Here is a 23,517-nt window from a genome sequence, read left to right as displayed (position 1 = left end):
TTCAATTTTTCTTCTTATACCAATCTTCACTTATTAGAGTGTATCTTATTTATCATCAAATAGCTACCAAAACAAAGAGACAAGAACACAATATATATTGGCATCCTGCCAGGGCTAAACCTCTCCCTCTTGAAGAGGAAAACCAACACAAAATTCTTCTTATAGAGATTCCAATTGACGAATACCAAGACCGTGACCCTTGACCTACTAGGCCACTCCAAGACTAAAACACCAATCCTCTTCTTTGTCACTGTTGAGATAATCATCATCATTGTTGTACCATGACTGCTTCTTCGGCAAGATCATTGTTGCACCATGACTACTCCTTCATTGAGACCTTGATGCACCAATGCTTTACCTTCACTAAGAACCTTATCTCATCAATGATATCTTCATTTAGATATATATATATATATATATATATACAATTGTACGAAAATCTTCATCTTCATTAGTATCATGATTGTTGTCATAATCACAATGATGACTGTGTCTAGGATATATGTACTGCACCGAGATCCTTCCTCTATCATGAATTTCGAGGTCATGATCATATCTTCTTCTGCACTGTAACCTTCACCAAGATTGTAGCCCTGTTCTTCTTGTACCGAGGTCCACTGCAATTATGTCGAGGCTATATCACAGTGACCCTTTAGCTAGACCGAAACTGCAGTAACGTATATGAGGAGATCACTGAGCTTATCACCGAAATTTTGTTCCTTCCTGTACTCATCTGAGATTACGGACTTGTCCAAAAATCTGAGCTTGTGGTGACCCTCGCTGGGTATATATAGTTGTTGTGTCTCCATAAATAAGCCGACATGTCATCTTGAGCTGTTGTCTCCACATATGAGTCGATGTGTCATTAAATATATTCTTTGAGGCCAACATGACTGCCTTCTTTCAACATTTTTCTTGTAGACTTCTTTGGGCTTATCTTAGAGGTTTGTGCTTATCATGGAGGGCCTTTTAGACTAGTATATATTTACACATAGGCTCAAGAAGAGCTTCTTATACATGACTTTGACTCTTTGACTTTCCTAGACCTATGAAATGAGCAAGAAACTCATTCTTATTATTTACAAAATAATATTTCTTTTTCTTGACAAGTACAAAGATCAAAATTACATTAGTAAATATTAAAACCTAGTTACGTTTTCTTCAACAATATATACAAGGCAATTCGACTTCATTTGGAGGATCCCACTCTCTCACACATAGTTCGATATCTGAAGCTGGAAGCTAGGAAAAGTGCAAAGTTGAAGGAAGAGGCTAAATGGAGTGGGAGTTTGGTCAAGAAGAAAGGGAAGAACAAAATCAAAGTTTTGGTCTCTCTCTCTCTCTCGTGTGGGTTGGTTTAGGAGATCAAAGTCTCTCTGTCAAGGTCGAAATTGCTGTTGATGCCAGAAGTTGCCAAGTCAAAGTTGTTAGGGTCGAAGTGTTGTTGCTGCCGAAGGTTGGATCGAAGAAGGAGAGGTTGGCTTGGTGTGGAGGAGGTCTTTGTCTAACTTGAAGAGTCTCAAGGAAAACTATAGAAGGAAGAGATTTTGACTAGGTTTTCCCTAGATAGGGGTTTTGCCCTCGTAGAGTGCCTACATCTTGTGTCTTGTGTTTTTGTGATCTTCATGCACACATAATTTGGTAATTGCTTGATGAAAGATAATATAACAAATAAGTAAAAGAAGCCAACATAATTCACAAGTAATTATCAAGAAAGAGAAATCTAACCCTAATCCTACTAGCATTGATTTCTCAACACTGCAATAGTATAAACAAGCACTTTTACATAACAATCACACAACTCTTTCCATGCCCCTACGATTGAAAAAAACAACCAAAAAATTCATTTTCAATCATTTCTCAACTCAATTTAATTTTCGTAGAAGACATTTTTCCGCAAGCCTCTTTGGCCAAAGCTTTGAAAAAGGCCTTAGTTGGCTTATCCTCATCTTTATCTAATATAACCAAGATCATAGTTAGATCTCTATAGCTCTTTAAACCCCCTCGACATTTAGAAGATAATTTAGTTTGACTACCTAAGCTACCATGGAAATGCACTCCAAAAAAGAATACAATTGCATCACCAACAACAGAGATCCCAAACTTCTTTTGCCTTAACAATAGTTTCTAGGGGTATAGGGGAACTAGACCACAAAATAAGTTGTCAATGTTTGTTCCTCAAACACCACATATATTTTCACATTTAGAAGCTATAATATCTATAGGAATTGTGTCAAACTCAAGAACTTATGTATGAGCTTTTTTGACACTTGTGAGTAACACCATCACCTTTCTCAAGTTCCCATTATCAACTCTTACAATAGTAAGATTGAAAAATCTGCTAGAAAGCTAAATGCCAGCGAGCTCGCAACCCAACTCACTCTCCATGAAAATGAAGACAAGTAAGTGTAACTAAGATAGAGCATTGGTAAAAACAAACTAATTTACTATTACAAATTAACAATTGTTTCATTAGTTTTTTTCTCAATTTTCATGTTTTTCCATAGAAGGCACCTACACCAATCTCCACCATTATGATTCTACTCACCCAATAATATCCACCTATCCCCAATCTTTGGTGAAACATAAAAGTTATACAGCCCTAGACCTTTGAAACTCTTGACATTGTGGGTGGTGAAGTATGAGCTTATAATGTGTAAGCAACTAGGATCTAGATGCTAGAATTGAGAAATGTAGCGCTATATATGTTTTTTTTTTAAACTCCACTTAAGGCATATATATCACAAATAATTTTGTTATCAATATTCAACGAAACTTGTAAATATTGCTCCTCAAATTAATTAAGCAAGATTTTCACCTAATTTAAAAATTGGTCATGTAATGTAAGCTTAAGGAATCAAATCAAAGACAACAATTATAAAAAGAGGATATTATATTATTAAGGGAACAAAGAAAATAATAGGAAGGACTAAAGGGAACAAAGAAAATAATAGGAAGGACTAAAACCCCAAGGAATCAAATCAAAGATAATATTATGGAAGGGGGGATATTATATATGAAGTAAGGAAGATTAACACTTGGAAGAGTTTAAACATAATGACAAACAACTACAACTTTAGAAATCTCACGTCACCCCATCACATTTATGGAACTATGACGTGTATTAAGAATGCTATAAAAGAGATTCAAGCAAAAGGAAATGGTGGGCTTTTAGGAAAGAGCTTGGAATAGAAATTCTCCTCACTTCCGTTTTGACTTTGGCAAAGTTTTCATGGGAATAGAATCTGCTCTTAAAATATTTGGTCTCATAATAAGATGTTTCTCCATCTCTCTAGAAAGACAGTTGAACTATCCTCTTTCCAAATTTTTTTAGAATAAATACCTCTCTATCTCTCCAAGGTGAGAGAGTGTTCAAAATCCTCTCTCTCGCCAAATTTCATTCCACATGTATACCCTTTTAGTTGTGTGCGTTATCTGTGACAAGGCATCTACCTATTTAACTTAACAAATCATGGAAGCCTTCAACAACATTAAGTTTATAGAGATTGTAAATAAACATCAATGCGTATAAGATAAGAACCAAGTGCGAGAAAGAAAGAAAGGAACATCAAAAATATTTTGTTTATTGGCTGATAATTGAAAATGAGTACCAGAATACGCCTCCTGAATAGCCTGAAATCGCATCTTTGCAGCCTCTGACGCTGTCCCAGAATCCGCTGCCGCAGAGTCCTTGGCATTGAGCTTGTCCGGATGCCATTTCTATGACATGAAAAATCGAAAAGAGATTCTTAACGACTTAATAAAAGAGATTCTTAACGATTTAACCATACACATCTATGTAAAGACTTTAGAGAAGCTCAAACTTGAGATCGTACCTTGGCCAATTTCCTGTAAGCGCACCGGACATCCGAGGTCGAGCAGGTCTTCTCCAGACCCAAAACCGAGTAAAAACAATCATCCTTAACGTCCTTCATTTTCACATTTAAATCTTCACTAGAGCGCAAGCCCCACCCGGCCACAAGAAACACCAACACCTTCAGGCCTTGCTGACATCAACCAGGCAACAAGGCAAACGACATTATTTCATCATTTGCTAACAAGGCACCTCAATCCCGCGGCCAATCTCCTCGCCGTATTAGATGTCACACAGCCTGACTCTGGAATTCTACAGCCCCAGAACCAAAGTCTCGCCTCACAACACCACTGCCACCTGTCACTTTACGATTTCTGCATAATCAACTAAATCCGCCCTGCAACTACACACTCGACAGCGCAAGCACAAACATCTTCAGAAGCTTCTTCTAACTGCAAAACAAAATTGAAATCGCTAGCCCTACAGACACTCCGACAACCTAAAAAGCAGTTGTTTCAAATAGATTAAAAGGGGCAACCTTCGAAACAGCTTTAAAAATCGTTAATTTTAGCTAACTCGCAGGAAATATGGCCAAATTCTTGAGCTAAAACGTTAAAATAAAGATCACCACTAGCGAATGCCAAAACCTGCAGCTTGAAAGAAAATTAAAAAGGCAGCCTTAGAAGCAGGCTTTAAAGACGGCTGATTTCACCTAAATCACAGTAAGTACCAACAAATTCTCAAGCTAAAACGTTAAGATAAACAGCAAAGCTCCCGCGAATGCAAAATCATCGACTTCAAAGAAAGTAAAAATGGCATACTTCAACTAACTCGCATTTATATCACCAAATTATCAAGCTAAAAAGTTAAAATAAACAGCAGAGGCACCGAATGCCAAAAATCAGCAGTTTCAAAGACCATAGAAATAGCAACCTTCAAAGTGGCTTGAAAGTCCGCTGGTTTCATCTAAAGTCAAATGAAATATAGCCAAATTGTCAAGCCAAAACGTTCGAAGAACAGCATAACTATCGTATTCAAACGACTATAATGCAAAAATTTAATAAATCTGCCACAAAAAAGCTTTATCCTTACCGCTTTCTTCCCTGAGGGCCTTCAGGAGATTCCCGTGAAATCCAAAATCCGCACAAAAAGGAAATTTTCATTTACTAAAGCTTCCGAGCTCGAAATTCAGCCCCTGCTGACTGAATTTAGATCCTCGATCATAGATCCAACGCAAAGCCCTTCCCCACCACAAATAATGGCTGCAGGTGGAGAACGAGATGGGTGGGGGAAAGGAGAAGCGTCTAGAAGCGTTGTCCGTTTATTCCCTCGCCCGCCGGGGAACAACCGTTGAAGTAAAGGAATCTTAAATACCTCCGAAGCTTAGAATTTAGGGCTGAACCTGACTCCGTCGGTCGCCCGAGTCCGTACGGCAGAGGCTTGCTTGCCACCTGGAATTTGTAGGTTGGATGCTATCGCGGAAGCGTCTAGAAGCTTTTCCCTTGACCGGCTGTTGCCTATTTCGTCGTCGACATATTCACTGCTTCCAGAAGCTGCGATTGGAGAAGCTCTACTCGATTCATTGAGAATAGTTGTAACTTGTGGCTTTATCGGTTTGCTTAGCCCGCAGTCGCATGGACGATGTAGGCCGCCGGCCTTCATACGACCGTGTAATTCTTATCGTCGATGCCAGAGATATTTTTGGTAACAGCCTTTTGCGACTACATTAATTTGACGAATGAGAATTATAATAAATATAATATTGGAAGAGATTAAGATAAATATGAAGCGTCTAGAACTTTCATTTTCACGAGAATTTTTAATTGTTTTCTAATTCTAAGGCCGCGGCTCCGCTCCAAGATTTCTGTGATTTGGTTCATTCTTTTCTTTAATCTACACGGCAGTGGTTTCGAACTCGATACCATTCGATGATGCCATGGTTACCTTATTCCTGCATCTTCGGTTCTCCATTATTGATGTCGTTGCTCAGCCGTCCACTCGATCGCTGGCCAACATGCTATCCATAGACATGGACACCGGCTCGCCTCCTAAACCATAGCCACTTTGCGGATCTGTTCTTTACAAAACATCAGTTACATGAATAACTGAAGTAAATGCCTGAGTCTTCAGCAATTTCATGCAAGCAGAGCCATTACCTGAGTCTTTAAAGTTTTCAGTTGCATGCGCTCCGCAAACGGCATCTTCTTTCTCTAATCTAATGTAAGGCAAGAGCACCGAAACAACTTATCTTATTGCAGATTCTGGGATATTCAGAAATCTCTAACACACAAGAGCTAGTCAACCTATTGACTTGTTTGAATAGGGCATTGTTTGTGGAAGAGTCTTATTGCAGATTCTGGGACATTCAGAAACCTCTTACACACCAGAGCTAGTCAAACTATTGACTTGTTTGAATAGGGCATTGTTTGTGGAAAATTGCTAAAATCTGGGGATTTTTTTTCAAAGAGCTCGTCAAACTATTGACTTGTTTGAATAGGGCATTGTTTGTGGAAGTGTTAAGTTAGGCTGATAACTAAAAATGGTTAGAATTTTAGTAAAGAGTGTTTTGTTTTTTTTGATTGGATAGAAATAGATTCTGCACCATTAAAAATATTTATGCACACAAAATCTTAAAGTTTAACCATTTTAATTTGAATTTCTAAAATTTCCACTGAATTTTATCAAAATGGTATTTTTCTAGCAAAAACTATTAAATATGAATGCTCCTTAGAATTGCATATTTTCATGAATTTGTTATAAGTTTGGAAAGATTTTCTTACTTATTTTCCTGTTTAGTTTGCTTAAGGCAAGGGATTTGTTGGAATCACAAGTTTGACTTGTGAACTCTCTAAAATCCAAGTATCAAACATTTTTTCAGGAATCTAAAACCTATTTTAAACCACAAAGATCAAGATTTCTTAAAAAAATAGTCAAAATTCCTACCGTACATATTAATTAGACAAAACATTTTTTATACCCATAATAATTAGACAAAACCTTTTCATAACAAACAAAGTCAAAAAAAATTAACTTGGTTGAATTGAGGCTTCTGTGATCCATAACAATTATAAGAAGAAATTTCGGCGTAAATCACATTCAGAGAATCATTGTCTACGCATTTCGAACCAACCAGTACAAGTTGAAAAATCAGATCTATCTTTGCCAGTTAAATACTTAGAGCAGAGCTTCCAACAGCTAACTAAAACAAAGTCTAAATTTATCATTCCTATGAAGTTATATGCTATGGCAAAAGCAATGCCAGGGTGTGCAATTTCAGTGTCTATTCAATTTCATTCCAGAACTGATCCAAATGCATTGAAATTATTACACATTTTCTCATACAATTACGTTAAAACATAGTTAATCTAACGCTATACTTAGTACCTCAAGGTTTTTGTGTTTCTCAGGTCAAACTTTGAAGCATTGTGCATTGTTTCCATCCATAGAAGCCTCTGCAGAATCTTCTTCCGATGTTTTGGGTCTGCGTGTTGAAAGCCTCGACAGCCTTTTGTAGCTGAAATTGTAACAATGATTGATCGCCAACTGGCAGAATCCCCACAATGCGTGGGGCAGTCAGAAGTTATTCCAGGCGAATCTTTGGTCGTTTGAGATTTGTTTGCAGTTAATTCTTCAAAAGACTTCCATACTTGTTGAAGATGACAGAGGGCTCACTGGACATTTGTAATCATGAAGATGTGACCAACTCTCGTGCCCTTGAATGCGGTTTTGTCGATTTGCATTAATGCGGTTTTGTTGATTTGCATTAAGTTGCATCATCAGCATGGTTTGCTTTTTAGTTTTTATTTTTGCATTTTTTCACATTAAATACAACACGTTTTTGTTATTGCATTTATGGTTTTTATTTCACTAAAATGGATTTTAACTTGCTTTATTCCTAAGATGAAGAGGTGTATATACGATGTGCCATTATGAGTAATGACAATAATATTTTTTTCCTCATAAAAAAAATCATATATGTGTAATTCAATTTTAATATTTGTTATTCAATAAAATTGAATTAAAGTATACATATATTTAGTTTTAAGTAATTATGTTTAATTCAGTTAAGTATTAAAGTCCTCGAAAAAAAATAAAATGGTCTAAAAGAGTTATCTATGTCAATGTTAGCCCAACAAAGCTTTAACAAACAACCCAACTAGCCTAGAAGAGAATAGTAGTATAAGGGGCAAAGGCAAAGTTTGTGTTAAACTCTCTTACCTCCAGCCAATTAGAAACTAAGGTTGTTCCCTGTTTAGAGCATCTATAAGCTTCCACATTGTATTCTCTTTATATGTGAGAAACTGAGATGCCATCATATGACTCTTGTAGACGTCGAATTCTCATTTGCCATGGTTGCAAGACCATATACCTCAAAGAAGCTCTCTAATTGAACCATTCCACAACCACTTAAGAGTCCCTAATCAATTGAAGATCTGTAATGCCCTTATCCTTGGCAAAAGGTAAGGATGCACCAAAGACTTAAAAGCTACACCTTTTTATGTGTCCTATGTCCCCCTCCTAATCTTAGCCAGTATAAATTATCAGTGTTCAAGTGAAGTACTACCATGGCCCCACATACATCATTCTCTAATAATTTGGCTACATCAAAGAAACCCCAAGGCCATGCACTGTAAAAATGTGGTCCACATTTCATGCCCAACAATCTTTGGTCTTCCAGAGGATGAAAGCTCGCTTTGACATTGTTGATGAAAAGATTTGAATAAGGCTTAATGTCATCAAAAATAATTGTTCCTGTGTAGTCAAAGGGACCAAGAAACAAAGCATGGCAATTCTTGTATGGGTGAATTACTTACCTTTTCCGACCACTTCTCAAAACATGCCACAAATGAATGTTTGCTAAAAAAATCCAGGCATTTAATCAAGCAACAGATATCAGACAAAAAGATGATCTATTGAATCGTTGTTTTGGTTACATAATGCACACCAGGACCCTCTTATCCAAGCCTGCTTATGTAGATTATCTTGTATAAGGACCTTATTATGTAGCACAAGCCACAAGAAAAGTTGTATTTTAAAAGGACTAGACCATTTCCATATAATCTTATACCAATAGTAGGATTGATTAAATCCTTCTTCCTCTTCCAAAGCTAGATATGACAACTTTGTTTTGACCTGTCCAATCTCCCTTTTCCTTTTCCAAACCAGTTTATCTTATCCAGTATGTAGCCAAATCTCGCTCTATCTGAGTAATAAAAGAACCCATGTCCATTACTCTAATAGTGCACCTATCAATCCCAAGTAGGTCCTCAACATCCACCTCATCAATCCTGTTGATATGTCCTATAAGGCAATGTCTGAATGGTAAATAAGGCCTCTAATGTTCAAAGTTAGTGTAAGGTTATAAGACAACTGGCCTTTTTGTTGATCTCCTAACTAGGAATCCCACCCCAACCTTGCTCTCTTCCCATCCCCAATCTGCCACACCGTCTGCTTTTGCACCACTCGGACTGCTTGTAGCAGAGCCTTCTAGACATTTGAGCCCTTTGAAGGTCTTTGATAGGAGCCTAGCCAAAAAAACATGTTCCCCTTGTGGGATATACTTGTCTTTGATAATCCCCCCACCCCACCCCACCCCCCCCCCCCCCACCCACAAACTTGTGTCAAAAAGTCCTCTCTAGAGGCTCTTTGCCGCCATCACAAAAGTAAAGATATTTTTTAGCCCCCAACCTCCAATTCGCTTTCGCCAAACTATTATTTTCCAATTAACCAAAGCATATCCAACATGTCTTCCTCCTTTCCAAAGAAATAAGAAACAAAGTCACTGAATTCTTTCTAGTATCATCTTGGGGATACAAGAGAGTGAGAGCCAATACATCGAAATGCTTTCCAAGACAAATTTTACCAGTATCAAATGGCCTCCAAATGAAAGAAATTTATTACACCAGTCAGTGATACAGGCTTCCACTTCCCCACCAACCAATTCTAGTCTATTGCCTTATATTTGTTAACCTTGAGTTGAAATCCTAGATACTTTAAATCTTGCTCAATTGGCCAAAATTGAAATGGAAGAAAATATTTTAGGCTATTGAGGTCGTGGTCTGAAATTCCACTATATAGTACAAAGGATTTTGTTGAACTGATCTTTATCCTTGATGCTCTGCAAAAAAAAGTTAGGATACTCCAAACTTCAAAGATGCACCTCCATTGTCTCATGTCCAAAAACCAAAACATCATCAACAAAGAGAAGATGAAGGAGATGTATCAGAGCTGAGACTTTTATTCCTTTGATGTGTCCATTCCTAACCGCTTTTTTAATTAGGAAGCTCAAGCCTTCCACAACCAGTAAGAATAGAAATGGTGACAGGGGATATCCTTGCCTAATGCCCCCGAGGCTTTGAAGAAATCTGATGGAACTCCATTAACCAATACTATAATGTTTGTTGATGAGACACGTGCCATTATCCAATTTACCACTTCCAATGAGAGTCCAATTTGAAGAAGAATGAGTAAGAGAAATGCCCAATTAACATTGTCACAGGCTTTGACTAGGTCCAATTTTAGTACAAGTCTAGTTAGCTTCTTTGTCTTGAGAGTATGGAGTCCTTCCTGTGCTACACCTATTGCATCCAGAATTTGCATGTTTTTCAGAAAACCAAACTAATATGGGGACAATGCTTATGAGAGATGGTCCTTTAACCTGTCAGCTAAAATCCTTTAACCTGTTATCTAAAATATTCAGGTTAATTTTATAAAGACAATTGCACAATGAAATAGGACGAAAATCATCAAAATTCACAGGATTTGAAATCTTGGGTATGAGGGTAAGAAAGGTGGCATTTAGTGCCCTTGGAATTCTCCCTCCCAGTCTTAATTCCTCCATTACTCTAACAAGGTCTTCCCCTAGGAGCTCAAAAAATTCTAGAAAGAACTCTATCGTCCACCCATCTGAGCCAAGACTCTTTGATTTCTTAGCCTTCTTTTTCACCCGAGAATATTTGCTTGTGTTATTTCCATGAAAAGAATTTGATTAAACACCAACTCAAAAAGTCTAGGGTATGCATTAACAACATTCATTTGTTCCATGATACAATTTACTGCAAGCTCCTTGAAGATATGTTGAAAGTGTTTAACCCCCACCCATTTTGCAGGTCCCATTATGTAGATACCAGGCCATCATCCTTTGATTTATATACCCGAACAGTAGTGACGCCTTTCTATGATTGGGAATCTATGAAAAAAAAAGTGTTTTTATCCCCTTTAGCTCACCAAATAGCTCAACTCCTCATCCTCCAATTCGCTTCTTCCTTCACCAAGACAACCTCTTGTTTTTCCTCCCACTGTGTTAACCCCAAAAACTCTTGTTCCTCCAATAAACCAGAAGGGCATATTTTCAATAACATTGATATTGACTCATTTAGAGATAGCAATTCCCTTTCCTTTTCAAACCTTTTCCTTGTGTCCCATTCAATAACTCGTTGTTTTACTAGTTTAAGAGCCTCCATCATATGCTCTATTGTTGTAAGTGGCGAACATGGATCAAATTTCTTCCACACAAATTTTACTAGCTCCCCAAAAGATATCCCTTTGATCCAAGTAAGGTTGAATTTATAAGGAGCTTTCTCCCCCCTCTCAAGTTTACCCAGTTGTAGAACCATTAGAGAATGATCAAACACCCTCGTTGAGAGACCTGCCTTCACTATCCATCTTTTGTATGGCTCAACTAATGAAAGTATGTTCTTCGCGACCAACAATATATCCAAATGCTTGGAGACCCCAACTTCCCTAGCCTGTTTGATTATCCAGATCGGTCCAAGTGGTCTAAGTTCCACATCAACTGGGCCAAAATATTCAAATAACTCAATAGAAAAAGGAGAGAGTGATTTTGAATAGGCATGTGTGCCCCACTATTCTTTATCTGACACAATTAGATTAAGATCCCCCCCCAGCATACAACAAGGATCATTTAGATGGCTCAAATCCTTCATCAATAACCAAAAGGTCTCTTGATTATTATATGGGCCATAACAATTAATGAGTTTGAAACTCAACTGATCACAAATAGAGTAACCTTCTAAGTGTATCTCTACCAAAGAAGTAAAGGTGACCACATTCATTATGCCTTCATTCCAAGTTGTAACAAGATCTCCAGAAAGACTTGCCACATTAACTGAACTAAATTACCACTTTGACAAAAACCTTGAGAGAAAATTGATAACGTTCAAACCATCAAATATTGTTTGCTTGTTAAAGAACTATTTCCTACCTAAATTCTTGTATTAGCTTTTTGAGGGCTTTCTTTTGGGGACCCCTCCCACCCCACTAACATTCCAAGTGATAAGCAACATCAAACCACTCACATCCAAGCTTGGTCTCTCTAAGCGCTCGAAATAAAGTAGTAGAACTTTTCAGACTATAGTGCCTCATATATGCCTCTTAAAATATGATCCCAAGCCCTCCAACCGTCCACGAGCCTCCACAACACGACCCTTTCAAGTCTAGTTTTCATCTCCAGAATGAAAATCCATGTATTCCCCACATCCCTCTCCCATATAGAAGAAAATAGATGGGGAACTTATTGAACACCACCATCCCCAACATGAGGCATAGGTGAAGCCACTTCAAAATCCCGACTGAGAGTTGTCCCAAACTCCTCAGTCCCGAGAGGCCCTAAAATTGAATCCAGGATTGGGTGAGAAGGAGCCTTGAACAGTCAAAATCCTAAGCAAAGGATTATGGTACTTTGCCTTTGGTTCATTAAATTATGTTACATCTTTGAAATTACCAAGCGAAATAGTCAAGTCCCCACCAAATCCTCTGCTACTTGACCCTCCAACATTCCAGGCATTAAGATACCATATTTTCTTTAAAAACTCATCCATTTTCGCCTTGGATTGCAGAGCTCTCGACGGGCCCGAGTGCGCTAACTTCATGTCTCCACTACAAAGCAGTGAAACAAAAGGTCGTGTTCAAGAGAGTCCTTCATCAAGAATAATGGAACTCCTCCTAACATCGAGTTTATATAAACTATTCCATGAAAAGAATTGTGACATCAGAAGGGAAACCACCTTCCTCAAATCAACCTAAGTCTTGTCAATGGGCCTACCCCACATTCAGTTGGACTAGAAGACGAAACACATCCCCAATTGCAGTGTCTAAATAAGAAAGGGTATCCACCCCCACCTCAAACCGTCTTGTCCCCAATGGTCGATAACCTCTACTACTGGACACCTATTTCAATCCACCTCATCCTCCCAAACTAAGTGAACCCACCAACCAAAAAAGAGAGGAAGAAAATGGAGGAAAGACATTTTCCATACCTAATTTCTTAGCTCCGTCTGAAGAATCCGACAAACTCATGAGCACTGATTGTTTCTGCTTCAGCTCAACCTCAACCAATTTGGAGTCTGACTCAATTGTCCTTGTTACCAATAATTGTTAGGCTGACTCCAAACCAGGTGACTCATCGAACAACTCTATCTTTGTCTTCATGTTGGAGTCTCATCCTAAGCATCCCAAGTTGGTCACCCCTTTTGTCTTTCAAGTAATATGACTGGAGTAATAAGGGCAACTTTTATTACATTTCCGACTTCCCGACACCAGGAGAAATGGAAAGGGATGTGTAAGTAGTTAAATGGTTTCTTGTTAACCTATCCTGCCCCAAAACTTTCAGATCAACAATAGTGCCTCTACTAAGGTCCACCTCAACTAGTAGTTTTGCCACCCTCTTGTTAACTCCATGCACTAGATCATCATCGAAATAGACAAATTTCCCTAATGTAATAAATGGTCAGACCATAAATTCTCACATATAGAACTAGACATGTGAACTCGATAACATTGCCCAAACATGTTGAATTAGAAAAGGCTTTGTCCTAGCATTAAAGGTTGAATTCCAACTTTTCAAAACCAAGCTTGAATGTCGCCATAACTAGGCTTTATTCTTTATTGCTTCTATATCTTGCTTCGTCTTAAAAATTGCACAAATCCATCCATTGGTAAGGAGACTAACAGTGGGTACATAACCTAGGAAAGGCCCCCAATTTGGCTTCACCCACTCCATAAAACATCACTTTGTCGCCCTCATGTTCATAAAATTCCCAACCAGCCCATGCTTGGATAGGGGGAGTAACTGATCCATTGGGACATCCTCTCCTAAAACCAAACGAGTAGCATATTTTGTCGCCTTGACACACGTATTGGCCCGTTTCTTCCTATAACTTGCTTGACACACAAAATATTTGCATGTAGCTTTATCCAAATTAGAAATTGAACTAGTGTTTTTCTTTCCCTTCTCTAGTTTGTTTATTGATGGCCACATTTATGAACCGATTGAGTTTTCATTAATCCTCAATTATCGTACCACCTCCCATGAGGATCATCCTTCATGGCTAAAATCCAAACAATCCACGGTGCCATGTGTCCAACATACGGAAGGAGTTTTCGCCAGCCAAGTCACATGGGAGGGTACATCCTTTAGTACCTCAAGTGTATAAATGCTCACAGCGAATTCTCTTACACACCCCAAAGTCTCATGAAACCCTTTTTCAAATCTAAATGCTTGCGGGGACAGCTAGTTGGTTGTCCCATAATCTACCAGGTCATCTATAACACACCACCTCAATTGCCATGACGAATTAGTGCCAACAGGCCTTGTTAGTTCACCTCAGTGAGCCTTGAATACCCGACTCCCTGGCTTCCTGTGCTCAGGGGCATTCTTGTAGAACCCCAATCTTAGTGCCATCTTGCCCCCTCAATTCCCCGTTAACCAAACCTAGATGGTAACATATGCTAGACAAGTGTATATGTGCGTAGTTATTCAAATGTAAAAAATCATTAAAGTGATCGAAAGGAGATATGAATATGAAAATATGATCATTTCTTGAAAATGTCAAGTTGTTTTTTTTTGCAATGTAAAAAATTAATAAATTGTGTGTTTACTTAATTAAGTTGATGGGTGTAAGTTCTAATAAAGATATGTAAAACGGTTTTGTATGCTTGTGACACAAGGTGACATGGTGAGCTATAAGTGATTTTTCAAAGCATATTTTGTGACATTTTGATTTGTATAATGTCATAATATCAAGGCAACATGCAAGGTTATGTTAGATGGTTGCATGATTCAACACTTCGCCTTAAAAGGGTAATCATGGCGATATGAGTGTATGGGAAATGATTGCAGTGCATTAACATGGTTTCTTACCTCGTTAAGCTTATTGAGTTCATTCCTCACCATTTAGAGGCTTCAAGTTAATTTCCATGATGAATTGATGAATTTTGCTTTGTTATGCTTATAGATGTGTTTAATGGCCCAAAGGCCTCCTGTGTGGTTTAAAAGTATATTCGCAAGTAAAGAATTTCAATAATGTTAGTGTGCCAAATAAAACACCATATAGCAAGAATGAAGACTTTTCAAAAACAATTTGGTTTTGATTGGATATTACTATGAATGAATCTATAGCTTCCAAGGCCTTTGTACACATTTTTGGGTGTCCATCAAAATGAACTTTTGGATTCCATAAATAGTTGCTTGGGTATTTTTTGGGTCTTTGAACCTTAACACAATCAAGGAAAATTGATTTTGATGCTTTCAACCACAAAAATGTGCATTAAAAAAATTGTCATTGATGAGGCAATTTGAACTTCACAAATTATGAACCTTTTAGTGAGACCACAAAATGGGACAACATAACCTTTCTTTGACAACTCTTGATCCAAAATGGATCTAAACCAAGATTATCGTTGTAAGACTTGGTACCTAAATGTAAATTAGCAATTAATGAAGATTAGATAAAACAAAAAAGATAATGCAATGTAAATTTAAATGGGAGACGTAAGCAAAAAAAAAGAGAGAGAGAGAGAAAATGAAAACTCAGATCAAGTGGCCTTACCATTTTCCTAGTTCTCCTTATTTCTTCTTATAATTTCACTCTTAGAGGACAACTTGCTAATTACTAGCCAAAAAGAGGAAGAAGCATAAAGAGCCATGTGTTGCATTTTAACCAAATAGTATTGAAACAATATTTAGTAAGCATTCAAAGCTAGTTTTCCCAAATTAAATATGGTGTATTTCTATATGGATTTATGTATGGTTGTGGAGTAATTCGAGTGTGTGGAATGTTGCTCTTGTTTTATTTAATGTGTTACTCTAATTTTGCTAATGGTGACAATTCAAAATGATGACGAGATGAGTTGTTTGAAAGAAAGCACAACACAATAAAAAATAAATTACAGAGCATAAAATATTTAACAATAATGCACACAACTCTCACACACCAACTCAATCAAATTTCATTAACATAGACATATATTTATACATGAGGAGAGGTGTTGGGATTTTTCATCTCCACAAATTTCTCAATCAATAACTCCACAAATCACTCCATAATTCTCTCAACAATCATCCACAAATCTCTCGTCTGTCATTCCACTAATTTCTCCATAAATGTCTCACTAAAAACAACAACTTTAATTATTTAATATTTGACAAATGATCCATTATTCCATCATCTCTCCCCCATAATGATCATTTGGAAATATTCCAAGATCATCTCTGAATTTGTAGAATGTTTCCTTAGACAGTGCTTTGGTGAATACATCAACTACTCGTTCATCTATTCTGCAGTGGTTCTGCAGTACTCGATCTCGATCACTCCTTGTTGAACCAAGTCCTAAACAAAATGATACTGAATATCAATATGCTTGGTCTTCTTATGAAAAACTAGATTCTTGGTCATCTAAATACCATTTTGATTATCACACATCAACTGAGTGGGTTGTTCTTGTTTTTCATGTAGATCCTCTAGAATTCTTCTTAACCAAACTACTTCACATGTTGCCGTCGATGTCGCTTTATACTCTACTTCTGCTGTCAAAAGAGAAATTGTAGGTTGCTTATTAGTACTCCAAGCAATTGTCGTTGAGCCCATACTGAATGAATACCCTAAAGTTGATTTCTTGTCATCCATACATCCAACCCAATCTAAATCTGCATAACCAATCAACCTGAAATAGTTTGTAGACCTATATACCAAACCATAACCAATTGTTCCATTTAGATATCTTAAAATCCTATTTGTTGCTTTCCAATGCAATTCCTTGGGTTTTGCCATAAATCTTGATACCATACTGACTGTAAAAGAAATATCTAGTCAAGTTGTAGTCAAGTAGATCAAACTTCCAACCAATTGACGATACAAAGTAACATCAACTAAATTAGAGTCATCGTGTTCATATAACTTCAACCCAACTTCCAAAGGAGTTGTCACTGGCTTGCAACTCAACATACTGAACTTCTTCAAAATGTTCCAAGTATACTTGCCTTGTGACATGAAAATGCCATCTTCCTTCTACCAAACTTCAATACCCAAGAAATAATGCAACTCACCAAGATTTGTCATCTCAAACTCAAAATTCATGTGACTTAAACCTTTGAAACAGTTTTGCATTGTTCCCTGTGTAGATCAAATCATCAACATATAAGACAACTATCAAAATGTCTTGTCTTGACTGAAAGATATATAGATTGGGCTTAGATAAACTTTTAACTAAGCCATGATCTTGAAAGCACTTAATAATTCTTGAATACCATGCCCTTGGTGCTTGCTTAAGACCATATAAGGCCTTCTTCAACTTATAAACATAATCTTCTTTTCCTCGCACTTCAAAACCTTCAGGCTGCTCCACATAAATTTCTTCATCCACATAACCATTTAGAAAAGTTGATTTAACATCCATATGAAAAATTGGCCACTTGTATTATGCAACTAATGCAAGAAACATCCTGATTGTATCTAACTTTTCCAATGGGGCAAATGTCTAAGTATAATCAATTCCTTTTTTTTGTGCATATCCCTTTGCAACTAAATGAGCCTTATACTTATTAATTGTGCCTTCTGGTTTATACTTGGTTTAATAAACCCACTTATTTCCAATTATATATTTTCCCTTTGGTAATTTGACTAAGTCCAATGTATCATTTTTCACCAAGGAATTCAATTATGCTTCCATAGCTTCATTCCATTCTTTCATCTTGCTACTGCTGGATAATCTTGTGGTTCATCCCTTTTCATTACCAGTCCCATAAGTGCATAATTCACTAGAGAAATTTGAGATCTAGTAACCCTTCTTTCAAAATCTATATCCAACATATTGCTTCCTGAATGACCCCTTTCAAGCCACTTAGGCTTCTTCTTAACTTTATCTATCTTTAGTGACTTGGAATTTGATTCACCACCAATATTCATAACATATTTCCTTAATTCAAATTGTACCTGATCTGGTTGATAGATTCCCTGCTCGGCAAACACAACATCTCTGCTTATTATCACCTTCCTTGCCTTTGGATCAAACAACTTGTAACTTATTGTTTCAATACAATATTCAATAAACATACACTCCACACTCTTATCATCCAATTTCTTCCTCTTTTCCTTAGGAACATGTGCATATGCAGTACAACCAAAAACTTTCATATGTGCAACACTTGGTTTGTATCTTGACCATGCTTCTTCTGGAGTCAAATTCAACACTGCCGTTATAGGACATTGATTAAGAGTGTACACTGTTGTGTGTACTGCTTCAGCCCAAAACTCATTTCCAAGTGACTTAGTTTTTAACATGCTCCTAGCCATTTCAACTATGGTCCTATTCTTCCTCTCTGCAACACCATTTTGTTGAGGAGAGTATGAATTAGTAAACTCTCACTTTATTCCATTCTTCTTGCAATAATTCAAAAATTCATTTGACTTGTATTCTCCCCCATTATTTTTTCTTAGGGTGAGAATTTTTAGACCACTTTGCTTTTCAACTAAAGCCTTAAACTCAAGAAAATGAGAAAACACTTCAGACTTCTCTTGCAAAAAATACACCCATGTCTTCCTAGAATAATCATCAATGAAAGTGAGAAAATAACGTGCCTTTCCAAAAGACACAATCTCCATTGGACCACACAAATTTGAATGCACCAACGCTAGACGTTCTCTAGCCTTCCATGTTCTATCTAAGAAACTTTCCCTGTGTTGTTTCCCAAAAATACACCCTTCACATACTTTATCATCCAACTTGATATAAGGAAGACCATTCACCATGTTCTGCTTTCTTAACAACACCAAACTTTGAAAATTTAGATGTCCCATCCTATAATGCCAAAGCTTACTATTTGCTTCTTCTGTTGTATTCAAACTTTGTGAATTACTTGAATCAAAGGAGAGCTTGAAAATTTTGTCTTCAGTCATTTCACCTCTTGCTACAACTGCATTTTTATTCAACTTATCCATGATTAAGCATTCTTTATTATCAAACACTAACTTGTAGTTTTGCTCCATCATTTTTCCTATAGAAAGTAGGTTCTTCCTCAATGCTGGTGTCAACAAAGTGTCCTCAATTAACTTCTTCTTTCCATGTAATGCTGGTATTGCAACTATGCCTTTCCCTTTCACTTCAGAAACACTATCATCACCAAATATGACTTTGCCAGAATAATTCTCATTAAGTTTGGTAAACAACTCCTCTTGAGATGTCATATGAGTTGAACATCCTGAATCAATATACCATGCTTCACTTTCTTCACTATGTGCCATCAAACTTGAGATGAATAACTTCTCATTCCTAGTTTCTTCAACAACTGTATTAGCACCCTTATGCTCCATATCTCGCATTTTTGCATAACAATCTCTTTCAAGATGGCCAAATTTTTGGCAATAATAACACTGTGGTCCTCCACCTCTTCCTCCATTTCTGCCTCCATCTCTTCCTTTTCCTCTTCCGCGAGATCCATCTCTGCCTCTTCCTCTAAACTGACTGGGATTCCTGCCTCTACCTCTCGAAGGTGATGCATTTCCTTGTGAACTTTGTTGATTTATGTTTTGATTTTGATTATGATATTGACCCTACTCCTTCCTCTTCCTCTACGCTTTGCAAAAACAACATGTTCTACTTGTTCAAATGGTTGATTCTCTTCAACAGTTAACAAGAATCCACTTAATTCATCAATTTTCATGGTATTTATAATTCCTCCTTAATATTTGTAGTTTAGCTACAACAACACCTTCATATGTGTTTTTTAAGATATCCCATGCTTCTTTAGATGATATCGCACCACTGATGATAACCCCATTTGAACTCTCTGATGGCCTCGCGGTTTTTTCGTCAAGGGCTAGGATAGCCGCAGGCGCTACAGTCACGCGGAAGGACGGGTGCGCGGTCACGAGGGTTTCGAAAAGGTGATAGGGTTTTCAAAAGGGAGCCGCAGGACCATCGGGGAGCTCACCGACCGGACAGCGACAGAACGAGGGTTGAGGGAAGGATCGCTGGAATAGTGGGTTTCCGTCAGCTGACAACGAAGGCGGTTTCACTACAGTTGACCGGGATGGAGTTTCACGAGGAGATTGACGGGGATATGGAGCTGGTTGATTATTCGGCGGACCCACTTGACGGTTTCGCTATTTTCGGAAACCCTAGACTCCGCCCCGAACCAGTTGCAGATTTTACTATCTCGCATCATTCGCTTCCGGGTATACCTTCGAACCCTCCTCCCATACAGCCCGCACTGGAGGCTCCTCCTCTTTCACCTGGTTCTGCTATACTACTTTCATCCTTCCCGCCTGAGGATTTTGCCCTAGATTTCCCCTCGCCGCCCCACTGTATTGCTCTCACCGATCCGCCTCTAGCTAGGGCAGAAGAATTTCCTCCCTCTGTTACAAATCATCCCCTCCCGGTTGCGGAATTTGGGGAAATCAGGGATGTAGTCCCCCCCCTCAGACACCAGCAGTGGATCACCCAGGTTCAGGTTCGACGATACAGCAAGGAGAAATTAGGGTTTCGGCATCAACACAATTGGGTTCCACAGAGCACAAGACTTCGGGCAGCTTTAGCACGCCTGCCCTAATTCCACAGGCAGTAAATCCCTCTCCTAGGGTTGCAACATCAAATCCATTGGACGACCACCCCACCGGGCCTCGATCGAAAAAGACGAAGTGCATAAGAGAAACATCGAAAGACATATCGGTTTCCATTGGTGACCCAACCGATTTTGCAGGAACAATGGCTCTGGCCCGAACAACTCTGGTAGGCCACGTCCGAGGTCGTATCTTCACGGCGGAAAGGCTCAAGTCCTGGGTTAAAGAAATCTGGGGTGAAATGTTTTCGGAATTGCCAACTGTTCAGAAGCTCCCCCGTGGCTGGTTCTCACTTCACTTCACCAAGGAGGAACACACGAATACAGTATTAGCCCAGTACTGGCACATAGAATTGGCTCCTGTACTCCTGAAGCGATGGAGCCCTCTGTTCGACCCGGAACGCGAACAGCTTGGTGCGGGTCCTCTCTGGGTTCGTCTGCCGGGATTACCACTTCAATATTGGACTGAAGAGGCTTTTATCAAGATTGGGAATGCACTGGGAACTTACTTAGACCATGATCGATCATATGTGGAGAAAAATGAGATGATCATTGCTAGAATCTTGGTCTACCTGGATACCAGAGAAGGGCTAGAGGGTAAAATGACCTTGAGATGGGGGAACTTCAGCAGATCACAGATATTAGATTATGAAGGAGTTCCCTTCAGATGTAACCGGTGTCACCAAATTGGCCATGTATACAAGGATTGCCCGCTAGTGATAAGCCTGGATGGACCGTCAACTCAGGCCAAATCGAACTCAGGCAGGGCTCCCTCCATTATTCCTCGATCGCCGCGGATTAGTGCCCCCTTTCCTTCCCCTCTGGCGCCCAAGATCAGCGAGGTACAGCGCGGACCACTTGCGGAAGCGTTCCAGCATCAGAATGTTCCGCCTTCTCCCCCATTGACCAGGGCTCGGGCAGCAGAGGCAGCAGCAAAAGTCTCGGATACCCCTTCTTTCCCTATTACTTCATCTTCTGATATCTCTTTTATGCATGATCATGCATTTGTTTGCACCATGGTTCAATGTAACATTCCCACACCTCCTCTGACGTCGTCCACTGCTCCGCCTTCGCTTCCCTTCTCATCCCCGCCTCCTTCGCCCCCATCGTCCCGGCCGATTTCAACTCATCCCTACTCTCTTAGACCTCGGGCCCCCCGGTTGGAGTCCTCTGATCATGTGGCTGGGCTTGGAATTGTCCCCATTGAACCTGGAATTCCTCTAACCCGAGGGCGTAAATCAAATCTCAACAAAGCCATCAGACTTGCTGGAGCCGAAGTTGCGGCTGGGCGCCAAGCCACCATAGTAGGGGTCCTTAGAGCCACAAACCCCCCTCAGCATGGCCCCCCATGAAATACATCTCCTTTAACTGTAGGGGACTGGCCAACGCCCCAAAAAAGCTGGCCCTCAAACGACTTTTTGAGGTCGAATCTCCGGATATTATTCTGTTACAAGAAACTCTTGGAACGGCAGATGCATGCACCCTTGCACTAGCCTCTATTGGGGCTAAATGGAACTATATTGCCTTGGATGCCTTGGGCAGATCAGGGGGGATCGCATTTGGTTACAACCCCTCAACCATCAAGCTGGTATCCTCCTGGGGGGGTCAGGGTTTCCTTGGAGCTGACATTTTCACAATTGAACTCGGTCTCCCCATTAGAATCCTCAATATCTACGGACCTTGTCATCATAGGGAGCACTTCTGGAGAAACATCCTAAGCAGCAGTCTCCTTGCGGGCGACAACATCATTATCGGGGGAGACCTAAACTTCTCTTTGGGGTACAGGGAGTCATGGGGTGAGGGGGCCCAAATTGATCCCATCACAAACCTCATGAGCCAGTTAATGGAACAACACGATCTCATCGACGTCCCTATGCAGAAGCTTCAGCCAACATGGAGGAACAGAAGAACAGGGGAGGCGGCATTAGCCAGAAGGTTAGATAGATTCCTTATCAAGAGCCCCTTGATTCATCGACTGCACTCCTACAAACAGTGGGTTAGCATTGGGGGCATCTCCGATCACTCTCCAATAGCCTTGGAAATTCGGGGTCCGGAACAGAAACCAAAAGCCCCCTACAAATTCAACCATATGTGGCTTCAAGATCAGAATTTCACAAACCTGATCACATCTTTCTGGAGAGCTCACCCCATTGAAAGAGAAAATTCGATGGCAAGGGGATTTGTTAAAAATCTTACTGAGCTGAAGCATATCGTGATCAATTGGGCAAAAGAGAAGAAAAAGCAAGAAGATGAACAGCTAAGCAAGGTAGAGGAAGACCTGAAGGGTCTTCTGGATGAGAGAAATCTGGGGTTCTTAACTCAAGATGACAAGATGCGACTGGTGGACCTGGAAAATCAGAAGAAGGCTATTCTTAAGGGAAGAGAGGAAGCTACCAGACTTCGTAGCAGGGCTACATGGCTGAAAGCAGGAGATGAAAACTCCAGATTTTTCCACAATTTCGCCAAAGGAAGGAAAGTGGCAAACACCATCTGGAATCTCCCTCTTCCCGACGGGGGCAGGGCAGACACTTTCAACAAGCTATCAAATTTGGGTACTACACATTTCAGAAATCTATACAAGAGCCCTGGAGGTACAAATCTGGCCGAGATCATCAATGTAGCCACACATCTCCCCAGATTTGTAGAGGCAGATGATTCCGAGGATCTGGAAGCACCGGTCACTATGGCAGAATTGGAGAGCACTATAAAGTGGTTCAAAAAGGAAAAGAGCCCGGGTCCAGATGGCTGGACCATTGAATTCTACTCGGCCTTCTTTGAACTCCTGGGAGGTGATATTCTTAAAGTAGTGGAGGAGAGCAGGACATCGGGGAGTATCTATCATGCGATT

General features: G+C 39.2%; 1 protein-coding gene across 2 annotated transcripts in view; it reads right to left on the bottom strand.

The window, feature by feature from the left end:
- The window catches only part of LOC149186578 (uncharacterized), a 32,295-nt gene extending 27,115 nt beyond the window's left edge, over positions 1-5,180 (bottom strand). Inside the window, exons 1-3 of one of the 2 annotated variants that reach the window (XM_089411038.1) lie at positions 4,907-5,180; positions 3,837-4,217; positions 3,612-3,720 (exon numbers count right to left, since the gene is read on the bottom strand). In XM_089411038.1, the coding sequence (XP_089267164.1) occupies positions 3,612-3,720; positions 3,837-3,935 (208 nt within the window). In that variant the 5' untranslated portion in view covers positions 3,936-4,217; positions 4,907-5,180. The remainder of the gene's footprint in view (positions 1-3,611; positions 3,721-3,836; positions 4,218-4,906) is intronic. The other variant, XM_089411039.1, reaches the window with a different exon arrangement.
- Between the last annotated feature and the right edge of the window lie 18,337 nt (positions 5,181-23,517).

Source organism: Pinus tabuliformis, chromosome 3_1, assembly GCF_031772625.1.
Source record: "Pinus tabuliformis cultivar Carrire ecotype Pingquan chromosome 3_1, CPIR1, whole genome shotgun sequence".
In the NCBI taxonomy this organism is placed as follows: domain Eukaryota; kingdom Viridiplantae; phylum Streptophyta; class Pinopsida; order Pinales; family Pinaceae; genus Pinus; species Pinus tabuliformis.
This window is presented reverse-complemented; position numbering and strand designations above follow the sequence as displayed.